The 14,627-nt window shown below is 37.6% G+C and overlaps 1 protein-coding gene and 1 pseudogene across 8 annotated transcripts in view; both read right to left on the bottom strand.

The window, feature by feature from the left end:
• On the bottom strand, window positions 1–1,683 carry LOC101702891 (elongation factor 1-alpha 1 pseudogene; annotated as a pseudogene).
• Window positions 1,684–4,246: 2,563 nt separating this feature from the next.
• Window positions 4,247–14,627, bottom strand: part of LOC101711537 (transmembrane protease serine 11F) — a 92,772-nt gene continuing 82,391 nt past the window's right edge. For 3 of the 8 annotated variants that reach the window (XM_087187723.1, XM_087187726.1, XM_087187727.1), the window contains one exon: window positions 4,248–14,070. In XM_087187723.1, the coding sequence (XP_087043849.1) occupies window positions 13,912–14,070 (159 nt within the window). In that variant the 3' untranslated portion in view covers window positions 4,248–13,911. Of the gene's footprint in view, window positions 14,071–14,627 lie in introns of all 8 variants that reach the window. The other 5 variants (XM_087187728.1, XM_021262276.2, XM_021262277.2 and 2 more) reach the window with 2 other exon arrangements.

The raw sequence follows: 14,627 nt of genomic DNA on the forward strand, positions 1-14,627 counted from the left end.
TTTTCTCATTAAACTTTGTTTTAATGGGTCTCAAAATTCTGTGACAGATTTTTGGTCAAGTTGTTTCCATTAAAAGGTGATTTAAAAAACTAATAACTTAAAACTGTCACACACAAAAAGAAAACAAATGGTCCACAAAACACATTCTCCTTTCCTCCTGAAGGTTTTATGATGCGTTGTTATCATTAACCAGTCTTTTACTATTAAACTTAAATGGCCAATTGGGAGAAACAGTTCTGAGACCGGTCTTCTACCACTGATTAAGACTGGGGTGGCAGGTGTTAGGGGTGATATTCATTTAGCCTTCTGAGCTTTCTGGGCAGACTTGGTGACCTTGCCAGCTCCAGCAGCCTTCTTGTCCACTGCTTTGATGACACCCACAGCAACTGTCTGTCTCATATCGCAAACAGCGAAATGACCCTGAGGAGGATAGTCAGAGAAGCTCTCGACACACATGGGCTTGCCTGGAACCATGTCAACGATGGCAGCATCACCAGATTTCAAGAATTTGGGGCCATTTTCCAGCTTCTTACCAGACCGGCGATCAATCTTTTCTTTCAGCTCAGCAAACTTGCAAGCGATGTGAGCTGTATGGCAATCCAGTACAGGAGCAGAGCCAGCACTGATCTGGCCTGGATGGTTCAGGATAATCATCTGAGAAGTGAAACCAGCTGCTTCCATTGGTGGGTCATTTTTGCTGTCACCAGCAACATTGCCACGATGAACATCTTTGACAGACACCTTCTTGACGTTGAAGCCCACATTGCCACCAGGAAGAGCTTCACTCAAAGCCTCATGGTGCATTTCAACAGACTTTACTTCAGTTGTGACATTGACTGGTGCGAAGGTGACCACTATGCCAGGTTTGAGAACACCAGCCTCCACTCTGCCCACAGGGACTGTACCAATACCACCAATTTTGTAGACATCCTGGAGGAGCAGCTGCAAAGGCTTGTCAGTTGGGCGAGTGGGTGGCAGGATGCAATCCAAAGCTTCAAGCATTGTGGTTCCACTGGCATTGCCATCTTTACAAGTGACCTTCCATCCCTTGAACGAAGGCATGTTAGCACTTGGCTCCAGCATGTTGTCACCATTCCAACCAGAAATTGGCACAAAAACTACTGTGTCAGGGTTGTAGCCAATTTTCTTAACGTAGGTGCTGACTTCCTTAACAATTTCCTCATATCTCTTCTGGCTGTAGGGTGGCTCAGTGGAATCCATTTTGTTAACACCAACAATGAGTTGTTTCACACCCAGCGTGTAAGCCAGAAGGGCATGCTCACGGGTCTGCCCGTTTTTGGAGATACCAGCTTCGAATTCACCAACACCAGCAGCAACAATCAGGACAGCACAGTCAGCCTGAGATGTGCCTGTAATTATGTTTTTGATAAAGTCTCTGTGTCCTGGAGCATCAGTGATAGTCACGTAATACTTGCTGGTCTCAAATTTCCACAGGGAGATGTCAATGGTGATACCACGCTCGCACTCGGCTTTCAGTTTATCCAAGACCCAGGCGTACTTGAAAGAACCCGTCCCCATCTCAGCAGCCTCCTTCTCAAATTTTTCAATGGTTCTTTTGTCGATGCCACCACATTTGTGGATCAGATGGCTGGTAGTGGTGGACTTGCCTGAATCCACGAGTCCGATGACAACGATATTGATAGGAGTCTTTTCCTTTCCCATGTTGGCTTTGACTTAGTGGTGGTTTTCACTACACCTGTGCTCTCGTGCCAAGCTGTTGCGGAAGAAAAAAGCATCACAGTATGTTTACAGCACTACAAATACTTCTTTAAAGACTATAGGGAGAAATGGAGCTGGAATTGGACAGAGAAAAGGCAAGATATAGGAATTTAAAATACAGAATGAGAAGAGGGGAATGATGAAATTCTCATATATCAAGAAAATGGATTTTGTCTTTACCGGAGATGTCAACAGCTCTTAATCTTTTATTTTTTGTACCATGTCTATGATCATCTTTAGCAGTCTGGTGAAGATTATGTACCTCCTCTCATAATGATGTTTTTATATGCAGTTAAAAAATACATATGAAAACATAGTAGTAAAAATATTTTGAAATTTATGATATAATAATAAATATGCATCTCTGCCAAAAATTTAATAATAGTTCATGGCAATAAAAATAATTTATAAATTAAAATGTGATGAATATGATCATATTTTGCTATATATGCAACAACTATTAAAAGAAATTTTAAAAATTTACCATTTCTTTTGGTAACATGCACTGGTGCAACTTGTTACTGTTTCTGTGTGTGCACCTATTTTATAATTTAAAGAAATACCAAATTTCTGTTACAGGTTACTAGAAATGAAGACAAAGGGATTTTTCCACTTAACTTGTTGGGTTCTAGATTAAGTATACCTGCTTTAAGAGGTAGCGATGTTTTAATCCAGTTTGTGTTGCTAACAAATCACAGCTGGGTGATTTTATTTATAAAAACAGGTCACTTGGCTTATGATTCTGGAAGCTAGGAAGGTAAGTGCTGGTATCTTCTGCATAGCCATGAGGCCTCCTTGCCATGCATCCGACGGTGGAAGATGAGAAGGGTAAGTGTCACGCCAAAGGTGGAGAAAGAACTGGACTCGATGTCAGGAAAAAGTGCTCTTGTAATAGCTGACCTAACCTGTGGTGATATTGACTTACTCCTGAGGGCTTCAGCCTCATGGTCCAATAACCCATATTGGATCCTACTTGCTGTCACTGATTTTTAGGGGACACCTTCAAGCCACACTAGGGACACTGACATATTTGAAACTGGTGCAGAGAATGAGGGGGCCAAGAAGGAAGAAGGAAGGTCAGTTTGAGATTCTTCAAGCAAACCAGGCAGGTGATTCTGGGCATCCAAACAAAGCAGTAGCCACAGGAATGGAAAGGAGAGGTTTGCAGGTGATGAAGATAGAAATTACTGACAGGAAAGGAAGAGGGAAGCATCTAAGATAATTCAAAGATTCATAGTGTGGTGGTTAAGGGCTCAAGCTCTAAAGGTACTCCTTCCTCCCTTCCTCCCTCTCACCATTCCTTTTTTCTTATGATAGAAGAAAATTGAAAATATTGATAGCCTAATTAGAAGAAACCAGATGAGAAAGTGTGTGTGTGTGTATGTGTATGGGTGTGATGGGTGTGTGTGTGTAAAGTCTGTATATGGAGAGAGAGAGAGAGGAGAGAGAGAGAAACATAGAGAGAGAAATGGAGGGGGGGAGGCCAGAGAGAAAGTGATTAACCAAAAATTCTAGGGCAGAACAGAGGGAAATAGTAAAACAGATTATTGTGGTCTTTGTGATAAAACACTTTGATAGGACAGAGGGAAGGAGGCAAGCAACATACAAACATACAAATAAATTGTGAAAGTGAGGCTGTGGAAATTTTGGATAATCTTATCTGTTCTTTATTTTTTCAGTGTAGTTATGTGCAACATAGTGACTCCTGGTGGTGAGGGAAATGTTTTGTTCGAACAACCATTGAGGAAAAGTGAAGAACATGTTTTCAAAAGAGAAGTGAAATAAATGTCTGGTGTCTTTAAGAGTAAGGAGTCCTAGAAATGAGATATCCCATTTCTGATGGTATTAATAAATTGATTGAATTTTTCTAAACTCTGCTCACTACTTCCAAGCATGAAAGAAGATCTTTCTTCTGACTTTTGGAATTAATCAAGGACTGGGAGTTTGTTGGATTGGTGGGTTGCAAGCTAATGGCCATGATAATGATGGAAAAACAGTCTGTACTATTTACAGTGTGGTTCACCAGGTTTGTATGAAAGGAAGTGTGGTCTTTCCGAGGTGGATGACATGGAGATTCTGAGAGATATAACAAAAAAGAAAAACAAATCTCTAGAGTGGAGTAGAAGTTAAGGTCATTTGGGTTTTGGATTTACAATTCCTAGGGATGGAGAATAAGTATAGATCATCCATTTGGATGCTGGCATTAACCACCATGAAGAAGGCATTTGATGGAGAGGTCTATTCTGAGTTAGGTGTCCAGAACCTCAACAAATGTGGGCAGTGAGCCAGAGGTTGGCAGTATCTATGAAGGGCAAGATGTGGTACAGGTAGATGTATGAACTGCAAATAAATCTGTACTTGTGTACAGCAAAAAATGTTAGAAGACTACATTAATATTTGGAAGTTCTTATTTGGGTGGAGGAAGAATTCTGACTTAGTATTAAAACCAGAAAGAAAAATAATCACTTGAGAGAGATAAAATGAAGTGGTTTTATTTATTTATTTGTGTATCTGGATTAAAGAATTTTAATCAAAGGGTGTATTGCACCACAAATGAGCTTTTTACAGAAGGTTTTAGATTATACAATCCATACAACATTGGGAGATCAAGACCTAATGCTCATATAAAGGGGTATATATACTGCCTCTATCACAGAAAGTTTTATACAAGTAAAAGTGCATTAAATACCTTGGAATATTTATTCCACTCTTCTCCTTAAAGCTGAAGGAAATTCCATATGTAGGAAGAAAGCCTAGTGAGAGGGAGTCTTCCCTAAGCTAGTCAACTTCATAATGGGCCCCCAGCCATACTCAGACTGCTGGGCAATGGGGAAGGGGAGAGACAGTGCAAGGGATGGAGAATTCACAGGGAAGAGGGGCAGGACAGCTTCAGGTGGAAAAGCCTGGACTACCCAGGGCCCCAAGGTTTGCTCCTGGAATAGCCGGGAGGGAGGAAATGCTCCTTGGATAAGATGCTACCTCTTCCTACTCAGCGAACACAAGGGACTCCTGTTTCATGTCCCACCTAAATGGGAAGTAGCAATCTAAAGGGCATGGACTCTGCAAGAAGAGCCACATGCAGGTAACAGGAGCACGATTGCTCTGGATGGCAGGGCCTGAGCTGGGCCAAGATGGCAATGCTCTGTCTTGATACCACCTGGAACTTTAGTGGGTAAACTCTACAAGTACTTTTCTGTGGGATTTTGTTTCTGCATTTATGTGTGTATATATGTATTTATTTTTTACCTTAAGCATAATTGAGAAATATAAGTGAACATAGTTAGAAAAATGATGATAAATTTAGGGGCTCCAATTAATTCAGTTTATTTGTCAATGAAACTTTCATTAAACTATAAAACAGTTGCCCTTTAGGTTTGATGCTATGGCTTCTCCATAACAAGTGTGACAACGAATACAAGTGTGTGTTAGCTGCTGCAAGAGGTATGTGTGCTATCAAGTACTGCAGCCAGCTGTGGCTGTGTGGATGCCAGGTGTGAATGTAGTGTCACCTTAAGTAGAGGGATGGCTTTGCATACAAGACAGATGACTCTAATGTTTTGGTCAAGGCTGGGGCAAGAAGGGACAGCTGCTGCTTCTGTTGAATCCAGCAGATTGCCCTTCAGTAAAAAGTTGTACTTAACATTTGCTCAGCAGTAGAATAAGAAAATTAAGAGCAAAGCAGATGAAATACCACCACTTCTTCAGAGAGCAGGTTTCACAGAAGGCTGGCAAAGTTACAGAATCTGTAATCCCAACATTATAAATAGTTTCCTCTTAATGCTCTGGTTTCCCTTTGTGAATAGCAATTAAATAGATTTTATAATAAAGAAGATGCCTTTATAGTAGTGAAGAACTTTAGCTATAAAAATAGTTTAAAATGGTTTAAAAGCAATCTATCCAAGACAAGTACATTCATTACAAAGGCAATTGAGTGTATTTGGGATACTGAAATGATGTGGTTTTGAGAGGAGTGGTTGAAAGCCTCTTCTCACTCTCCTGAACCCAAACACACACTTGGAGGAGGGCTGTGAAGTCATCCTCTCGTGGTAGCTCTTCACAGAGGAGTCGGTGGGGCTAGCCTGCTGGGCACCACTCCAAAGAGCTATCTCTGCCCCGCACAATAAGTCAGCTGCCTCCTAACATGCTGAGTGCTTGCTCCAGCTTTAAGTGCTAATGTTAAAGTTAAAAGTTAGAGGACTTGGTTACAGACGTGAGCCGGCCAGGATTGGCAGCACTGTGGAAATCTGGGCAGTGCAGGGATTCTCCCACTTGTGAGCAGAATTACATAGGATAGGCTCCCCCTTGAGGTTCATGTCAGCCTGAGGTGGGCCTTAAATCTTGTAAACAATGTGCAGACATGTGTACAAAATACTGCAGTAATAGTGATTAAAACCCACCTCGACTGGTGTGTCAGTGTTCTTTTCACAGAAAAAGGTGTCAAGCCACGGAGCTCATCTCTGGCTCGTTCTTCTATGACCATGGTATCCAAGGATTTGAGATAGATGGACAGATGCCATCCTTGATCGTGGTACAGAGATACTCAACCAGTGTGGAAGAAGCAAAAAGCAATGTGTATAGGGGAGGACAGAAACCAAACACATAATAGAAAAAGCACAGTAGAAGAAAGAAAGGCCTTCATCTAGTACCACACTGAGGATTTATGGAGCATGAAAGGGGAAGATGTCATAGTTTAAAGTTCTTGACCCTTGTCTAAAATTAAATAGCTAACTGACTAAGCTGATGTTCTGGGCGATGTCTCTATGATATAACTATGTGATATGGCAACTCAATAGTGGCCATTAAAACTGATGGTTATGCCAAAAATATGGTCATTATGTACACACACACACACATAAACTATAACCTCAGTAGAAAAAGCACATAATAATATACATGTTATTATGTAACTTCCAAAATATATGGGTATAAATGCAAGGATTAGAAAATAAAAATACTGTCTTAAATTAGTACAACTCTGTAATGTTCCTTTAATTATTTTAAAAAGAGGTATTAAATCATTTTTTCCTTCAGTTTTTAAAAAAGAAATTTATTTTTAACTTCAACTATTTTATGAAACTTTTTATCAAGTAGTGTAGCTTAATAATCATTTCTCTAATGGCTTCCTTTTAGTCTCAGATTCTGTTTATTCTCTTCTCCATTTATAAATACTGTACTTCTTTTCTTCATAGTGCAGCTCTACTTGAACATACAACCTTCTAATTCTCTTTTCCTAAGAGTATATTTTATAGGAGAAATATTAGTGGACTGGAAAATTTATTCCAAGAATTGAGGAATCTCCACCTAGATCAGAAGAGGAAGATATAGGCTTGAAGTTGAACAAAGAGTACTTGTTTTGAATATAGATTAAGGATTATTATTAAAACCATTAATATGGCAGTTCTACGGGCTTATGAAAAGTTTCTTCCTGGATATATTTAGAAAGGGGAATTTAAACATTTTTAATGGTAACTATTTGAGTTTGGAAGTGAGAGGAAAAGAATGATTAGAAAGGATGATTTCCTTATCTTCTATATTACATTTTAAAGGAAAAGTTGGGAACATGGATTCCAACAATGGAACAAAATTGTATTAAAAATAGAATTTTATAGACACATTGTTAGCATATTCTCTATTGCATAGCTCTGTGAACCTCCAATAATTTAGATCACAGGCAAAATAGTATTTTTCTGTACACCACCTCTGGACTGCTTTTGGTATTTCCACTGTCAGCATTGGAAAAGATCCAAGTAGAATGATTATAGATTCCTTGGTCATACTATGGTAAAACATACTTTAATAAAATAAAGCTGGATTATGTTTATTATTGAGAGCTTGTTTGGAGGTTCTAGCAGGGGAGCACTGCTACTCATGAACTGTTGACTGAGGCAAGGTCCTCCTCTATCGTGGGTGGTCATCCTCTTCAATAGAGCACATAGTTTCCTGGGAGACACACATGGAGTGGTGAAGGAGGAAGAGAACACCTGCCTAGCCTGCCAGGTCAGCCGAATCAATCCTGGTAATCAATGGGGTGACAGATGTCACAGCCAGATCACCCTCACATCCAGATTATGTTTATTCTTAAAGCTAATAAGTTAATTAATTTGAATTGGCTATTATTTTTCTTTTTTAATAAATTAATATTAGCCACATAAGATTCATTGTATGCTTCTCATGAGAAAATGCTAAATGCATTTTCAGAAAACAGAAGTATTTGTGATATACACAAAACTGCACAACAGGTGAAAATGCTAACAGTATATAAACTCTTCCTTACAGTCTCAACATACATGCAGCATGCCTGTCCAGTGTTGATGTAGTTAATATGCTTTGCACTTTTTGTGTGTGTTGGGGATCAAATTTAGGGCTTTGCCCATGCTAGGTGGGTATATTTCTACTGAGCTACATTCCCAGACTTTTGGAGCAAGTTTTAAATATTCTCTTTCATAATTTAGTTTTAAAAAGTGTCACAACATTATGAGGTAGATAATATTACATTTGACAGCTTGAAGACAGTTGGGAGGAAAGGTATGATTCTCTTTTTAAAATTATGTAATATAGCTCTTTTTCTAATTTCTTATTAGTTATGGTTAAGATTTAAAGGAAGAAAAAATAAACTAAAATAATGTTCATTGTAAGGATTTACAAACACATTTTAATTAAAACTTTTTTTAGCTGTCTGAAGGTTTTGGACTTCTATAGTTTTGTTTGTAAAACAGATTTTTTAATGGATTACTTACTAAAAAGATCAGAAACAAAAAAATTGACAATTTAATAAGGTTCAAAAGCTTTTGCTGCTCATTTTAAAACATTGTGTAGATTTCCGATTTGAGCTGTATTAAGGCTTTATGTAGCCTTTTAAGTAGGTTCTTGTCTTAATCATAAACTGGTCTGGACCAACAGAACTTGGTGAATATCATATGAGCTTAGCTGACCTCAAATTTTTCTTAGAAGGAGCACTTTCTTGTCAATTGTCATTTAATTTCAGGAACTTCTAGAACTGTGGTGTTCCTGGCTCTGGACCTCTGTAACTCATATTGATATATCAGAAGAAAGACCAGACTAGATACAAGAACTTCTGGATTCTATTCCTTCACTGTTATACCCCACTATATAACCCTGAAGAAATACTCTTGGCCTTGATATCCTTTTACTCAAAAAAGGAGGTTGATGTAGATAATCTCTTAAATTATTCCTTGTCCTAAAAGCTATGAATCTAGTAATTTCAGTCTTATGTAGTAAGCTTATTTTTCATTTCCATGATTACATGAAAGAATGCTTCTCACACATCCTTTCTCTGACAAATAAATATACTAACAAAAAAGTGTACATAATTGCAAAGTAGATTCCGGAAATACATTTTGATTTCTTATTGTTGCTGAATGATGAAGATATCACTGAGTGATAGTCAACTACCAGCACAGACTTTTGGTCCAATTTGTTCTGGTGTTATAAATTAACTCTTTAGTTCTCTCAGCACCCAAAATTCCACTAAGATTATGTGGGAGTTTTGTTTCGAATTATTGACAATTAGCCCAATAGAGATGATCTGTCTCTTTAAAAAGTCTGGCAAATTGTTTGGTTTTTTCCCTACGAAAATAATGAAGAATATTATTACAGTGTCACCACATAAGAGGTAACACCTACTATTTGTTCATCAGTTAGTTTTAAACTACAAGTATATTTGAAAAATCCACAAAGCAGTAAAAACATAAAACAAACTTCTTTATAACATTAATGTATTTTCAGCATTATTTGTATTGATATCATTTTACAGTAAACCTTGCATTTTTTAGTAAGTCTTAAACATTCTTTGACTTTTCAACTTCATTATCATCAGGAAAGCCTCACAAAAATGACATGAGGTAGATAGCTTATTGTCCCATTTGACAGATGGAAAATATGATGTAAAACATTATATAATTCCTATAACATCATTCAATAATAGGTCAAACAACAAACTTAAAATAGGATAGAAATCCTGTTTTAAAAATCCACTTTTCCATTGCTTAGATTTTCTTGTGACCATATTTTTTCTTCTGTATTGGTCAGTTTTCCTGTTGCTGGGACACAATACTGGTACCCACACCTTAAAAGAGAAGAGGATTAATTTGGCTTACAGTTTTAGAGAATTCAGTCCATGGTCAGCTGGTTCTAAAATGAAAGATCATGGTAGAAGGGCATAGTGAAGCAAAGATTATTAGTATATGGCAGGAAAGAAGTAGGGCAAGGGAACAACACCAGAGAGAAAAAGGTAAGGGAGTAGATATAGACCTTGAGGTCAGATCTCTATTATCCACCCAGAAATACCACAAAGTGTGCTTTATAATTCTCTAGGCAGACACCAAAACAAATTAAGTTGACAATCCACTTTAACCATCACATTCCACCCTTTGTCAACTTGACACTCAAACACACCTGTTTAAACTACACTTCATCTCTAAATAAACACCAGGTCATAATTCTGCCTAACGTGATACAACTACCCAACATATAACTGAAATACAATAGTCCCTTCCCCAAAGTCTGAGCAGTCCCACCCAGCACTGTTAAAAGTCCAAGCTAAAGTCTCCTATGAGACACAGGCAAACTCTTAGTTGTGAATCCCTGTAAAAAAAGAAAAGAAAAACAGAAAAGAAAAACAGGTTTACATACCACAACATACAATGGTACTAGGTAAACACTCCCATTAAAAAAGGAAAGAAAGGAGAGAGAGAAAAAATCAGATCCAAGCAGTACCAAAACCCAGCAGGGCAAACATAAAGTCCTATAGATTCATATCCAGCCTCCAGAGAAAATGGTGAGATGTTTGTTCCAGAGAGATTGGGTGACCCAACTCTTATAGTTTTGATTACTTCTCTCTTAGGCCGGCTTTGTTCACTGCTGTGATTTTCCTCAGCAGATGTTCCATGCTTCTGCCAGCTCCAAATTTGTGTTTCCACTGCACCTGTGGTTTTACTCCTACAACTTCAAAAACTGTCCTCTCAGGGGGCTCCTTCTTTGGTCTTCCAGATTCTCTTTTGAAATCTAGGTGGAAGCCATCTCCATGACTACACCGCTCTTATATTCTGCTTTCCAGTAAAACCAGCATCACACAGATGACATCAAGGTCTTCTGTTAGCAAAAGCCATAACCAGGCTCCCTCAGACTATGCTGTGGCAGCCTGAATGACTGAACACAATGAAATGAGTCCTAAGAATCAATTCTGTAGGCAGCTTTCCTCAAGCAAGTGTCCCAGGAACTCTCTTCTTAAATGAAAGGTTTATACTTTTTCACTCTTGTGCCTGTGATAGGTTGGGTCTTGCTAATTTCTGATTACCTCAAGGCATCTTTGTTTTTATTCTTGTACAGTCTTTTCTTTTTTTTTAATGTTGCTAATCTTTTGAACAATCATACCTTCTTGGCATCAACTTTACACATGATTTTTCTAGGCCAAAATTTAAGTTTTTCAAATTTTTCTTCTTTACTTTTTGTTCTCAGTTCTCAATATAAATTTGGCTAAAAGCAGCTAACAGTACTAATGCCACAGCCTGAATATTGGGCTGTCTTGAAATTTCCTGTCCCACATCAATTAGTGCACCACGCTTTATCTCAGTCTTCCACAAAGTCACAGGATGTGGGCAAAATGAAGTCAGTTTTTTTCTTGCCAGAGTGTAAAACACATGGGGTCTAGTCAAATTGCCAATGAACTCCTTGTTCCCAACTGAAACCTGAGCCTGGCCTTTCTGCCTTTCTGTCAGCATTGTGGTCATCTGAGCTCTGACCAGAATTACCCATCTGCCTCCGGTTACAGCAGTCTAGGGCTTCTCATCTAGCATCTCTAAACTTTTCCCAACACCTCCCTTAGGCCAGTTCTAAAGCCTTCTAAACCATATGGTCAGGCATAATCACAGCCATGGCCCTATTTTTCTGATACAAATTTCCTATGTTAGTTTTCTATTTGTGAGACACAATACCGAACACCCACACCTTAAAGGAGAGGTTTAGTTTGGCTCAGGGTTTCAGGGGATTCAGTCCATGGTCAGCAGACTCCAAGACAAAAACACCAGTGTGGAAGGGAATAGTAGAGGAAAGCTGCTTAGCTTATATTGGCAGGGAAGCACCACAGAAAAACAACAGCACAGAGGAAAGTACAAGTGACTATTTATAGACGCTAATAACACACCTCTATGACCCATCCAGACACATCCAGAAGTGTGCTCTACTAATCCGCTAGGCCAGTGGTGGCAAGCTTATGGCATGTGTGTTATTCATTTTTCTTTTAAGACAAATATGTTTATGTATGAGTTGGATTTTCTAAACTAAAGCCTCAGTATTCAGATTTAATTACAGAGTTGACACTTTGTGATAAATAAGTGGGTTATGTATTGCAGTTTGGGCACTCATCTCTAAAATGTTTGCTATCACTGCTAGGTTGATCCCAAAACCAATCAAATTGGCAATCCACTTTAACCACTACATGTTCTTATTTGCATTAAGATGTCACTGAATTGAAGTGAGAAGAAATAGTTAATCAGTATAAATAGTTTCACAGATACTTATACAGAAAAATTATCACAGTCTTATATAAATAAAATTACATAAAAGCATATATTCATTATTATAGAACTTACATAGGGAAAAGTGACTTTTTTTTGTAGACAGATTTGCTTTCCTGTATCTACCAAAAGAGATTATATTAGTTTTAACATAAGTCCAACATCAATCAAACTCATCTTTAATGTACTAAATATTCTTCGGAAAGCTTTATCTGTTTTTTTGCTATCTTCAGGCATAAGAATTTAAATTAAGTAAATGAAATAAGTGTAAGAATTTAAGCTTTTAACTCTCCTTTTCCTGATCATTTCTAGTTATTACAAGTCATTAACTTAGAATTTGGTGAAATTTACTTTTTAAAAGATTAAGTGTGCATGGTTGACCCTTCTGTGTTTATGATATATTGTTGAGATGTAAATTACAACTTGGATATTTTTAGTTATATTTATTTTTTGTACATATATTACATATAAAATATGTATATGTAATGAAACAAAAGTTTCAATCATTAAAGAAATGAATAGGCAAGATTTTTTTCTCTGAAAAGTCAGAGCAACAAATTGAGGTCTCATATTTGAGGGTTAAAAGTGAGTTCAGAGGCTCTCTGTAGTCAAGAGCATGACAACAGATGATCAGCTATTTAGCACTCAACACAAGCCCAGCTCTGTTCTGAGTGTTTTACACAAAACAGCTCTCCCAACTTGACACTGTGATAGACATCTGACTTCTCAGAGAGCTGAAAACTTAACAAAAGCACCACTTGTCATATTCTGATATAGACATTTCTAAATAAATGACTGGATAGCTCATTCCATCAAAAATTTAGAGTGTTTTTCCTATTAATAATCATTTGCAACAAACTGTGTTAGTAATCGTTCCCTGCTTTTTATCCTTCTTTTACTCATGGACATATGCTCCCAGGATTCTTCTTTCTCTTTTTTCAGGGCTGACTAGAATTGATGTATGGGTGACAAGATACTATTACAGAATAACTCAGAAACGCTTCTTGCAACACAAGCTTCCTGAAGTTAGCGTTGAGTACATAACACAGTGTTAATGGCAAGTTCAGAAATATTTAAATAAATGACAACGCCTGTGGTTAATGATAGTGTCCTGTACTATTGGATATAAACCCAGGTGTGAGTTCAAGTTACATTGAAGATTATACGGTCCTCCATTCTGTCCATTAAATGTGCAGTCATCAGTTCCAGAATATGGAAGCCCTGAATTTTCAGGAAAGACTGCCATTTGATTTTCACCAGAAGAACCCCAGTTGCTCCAGGTATTACGTGAGGTAAGAATGTGATAGCCTGGCAGCTCCTCATACCCTGTAGAAAATGATGCTCCTCATCTTCAATAGAGGGAAGGCATCTCCAGGCATTCATTTATTAACAAGTATCACAGTTTCCCTTTTGAGTGAGAAATCAGTGGTATCTGTCATTTGCTGTGTCTTCTTCATGTCAGAGGGACAGTTTGGTCATATGTACACAAAGGCTGCCTCATATTACACTGGTCCAGTCCTGAAGAGTTTTTGACATCTAACAAAAGCACTGATTCCAAACATAGGAATTTAAATAATATACAATATGAGGAGTTTCAGCTCCACAGGCCATGGATGTAAATCACAAACCACCCATGTTAGATACCGGTCTTTGAAGCAATCCAATCTCGATACTTAGTCACTCTTGTGTAGACCCCAGGCCTTTTGGGAAGGGCACATGATTGTCCCCAACTTACTATACCGACAATATACCAGATGTCACGGTTATCATAAACCAGAGGTCCACCAGAATCACCCTAGAATAAAAAATATACATATTTGAAGTTGTTCATTACTTTAATTTAGCAAAATGGTCATTATAATTATTTCTTTTCCACAGATAAAAAGGAAATTAGTACATAGAGCACACAGCCAGAATATAATAGAATATATAATGCTCTTTTCAATTTAGTTAAGATTTTATGTTAAATTTTAAAGTGCATTGTTATTTTTAGAATGCCTAACCTTTATTCATATGGAATGGTTGTATTTCTAGTTGACCATTCATGGATTATTTTTGTGAGTTTAATTTAGTAACATTTATGCACACAAATGTTAAATATGGAATTATTTGTCATGGTGAAGACAAAATTTTAAAGCTCTCTCTTGAATATTATTAGCTTGACCTACAATGGATGGTCTATTGGCCTCCTTTTCTTTTATTTTCCTACTTGGAATTTATGTTTCCTTGCTGAATTTTATAAAAGCTTATTTAAGTCTGTTTTGGGACAAAGAAGATTAAGGAAGCACATAGATATACATGGAGAGGTTAAAAGTGTGTTTTCACTGTAGTTGAGCTGTTTGAGTTTTAGGC

Source organism: Heterocephalus glaber, unplaced genomic scaffold, assembly GCF_053883595.1.
Source record: "Heterocephalus glaber isolate CG9 unplaced genomic scaffold, H.glaber_assembly_v1.0 deba00001509, whole genome shotgun sequence".
NCBI classification, from domain to species: Eukaryota; Metazoa; Chordata; class Mammalia; order Rodentia; family Bathyergidae; genus Heterocephalus; species Heterocephalus glaber.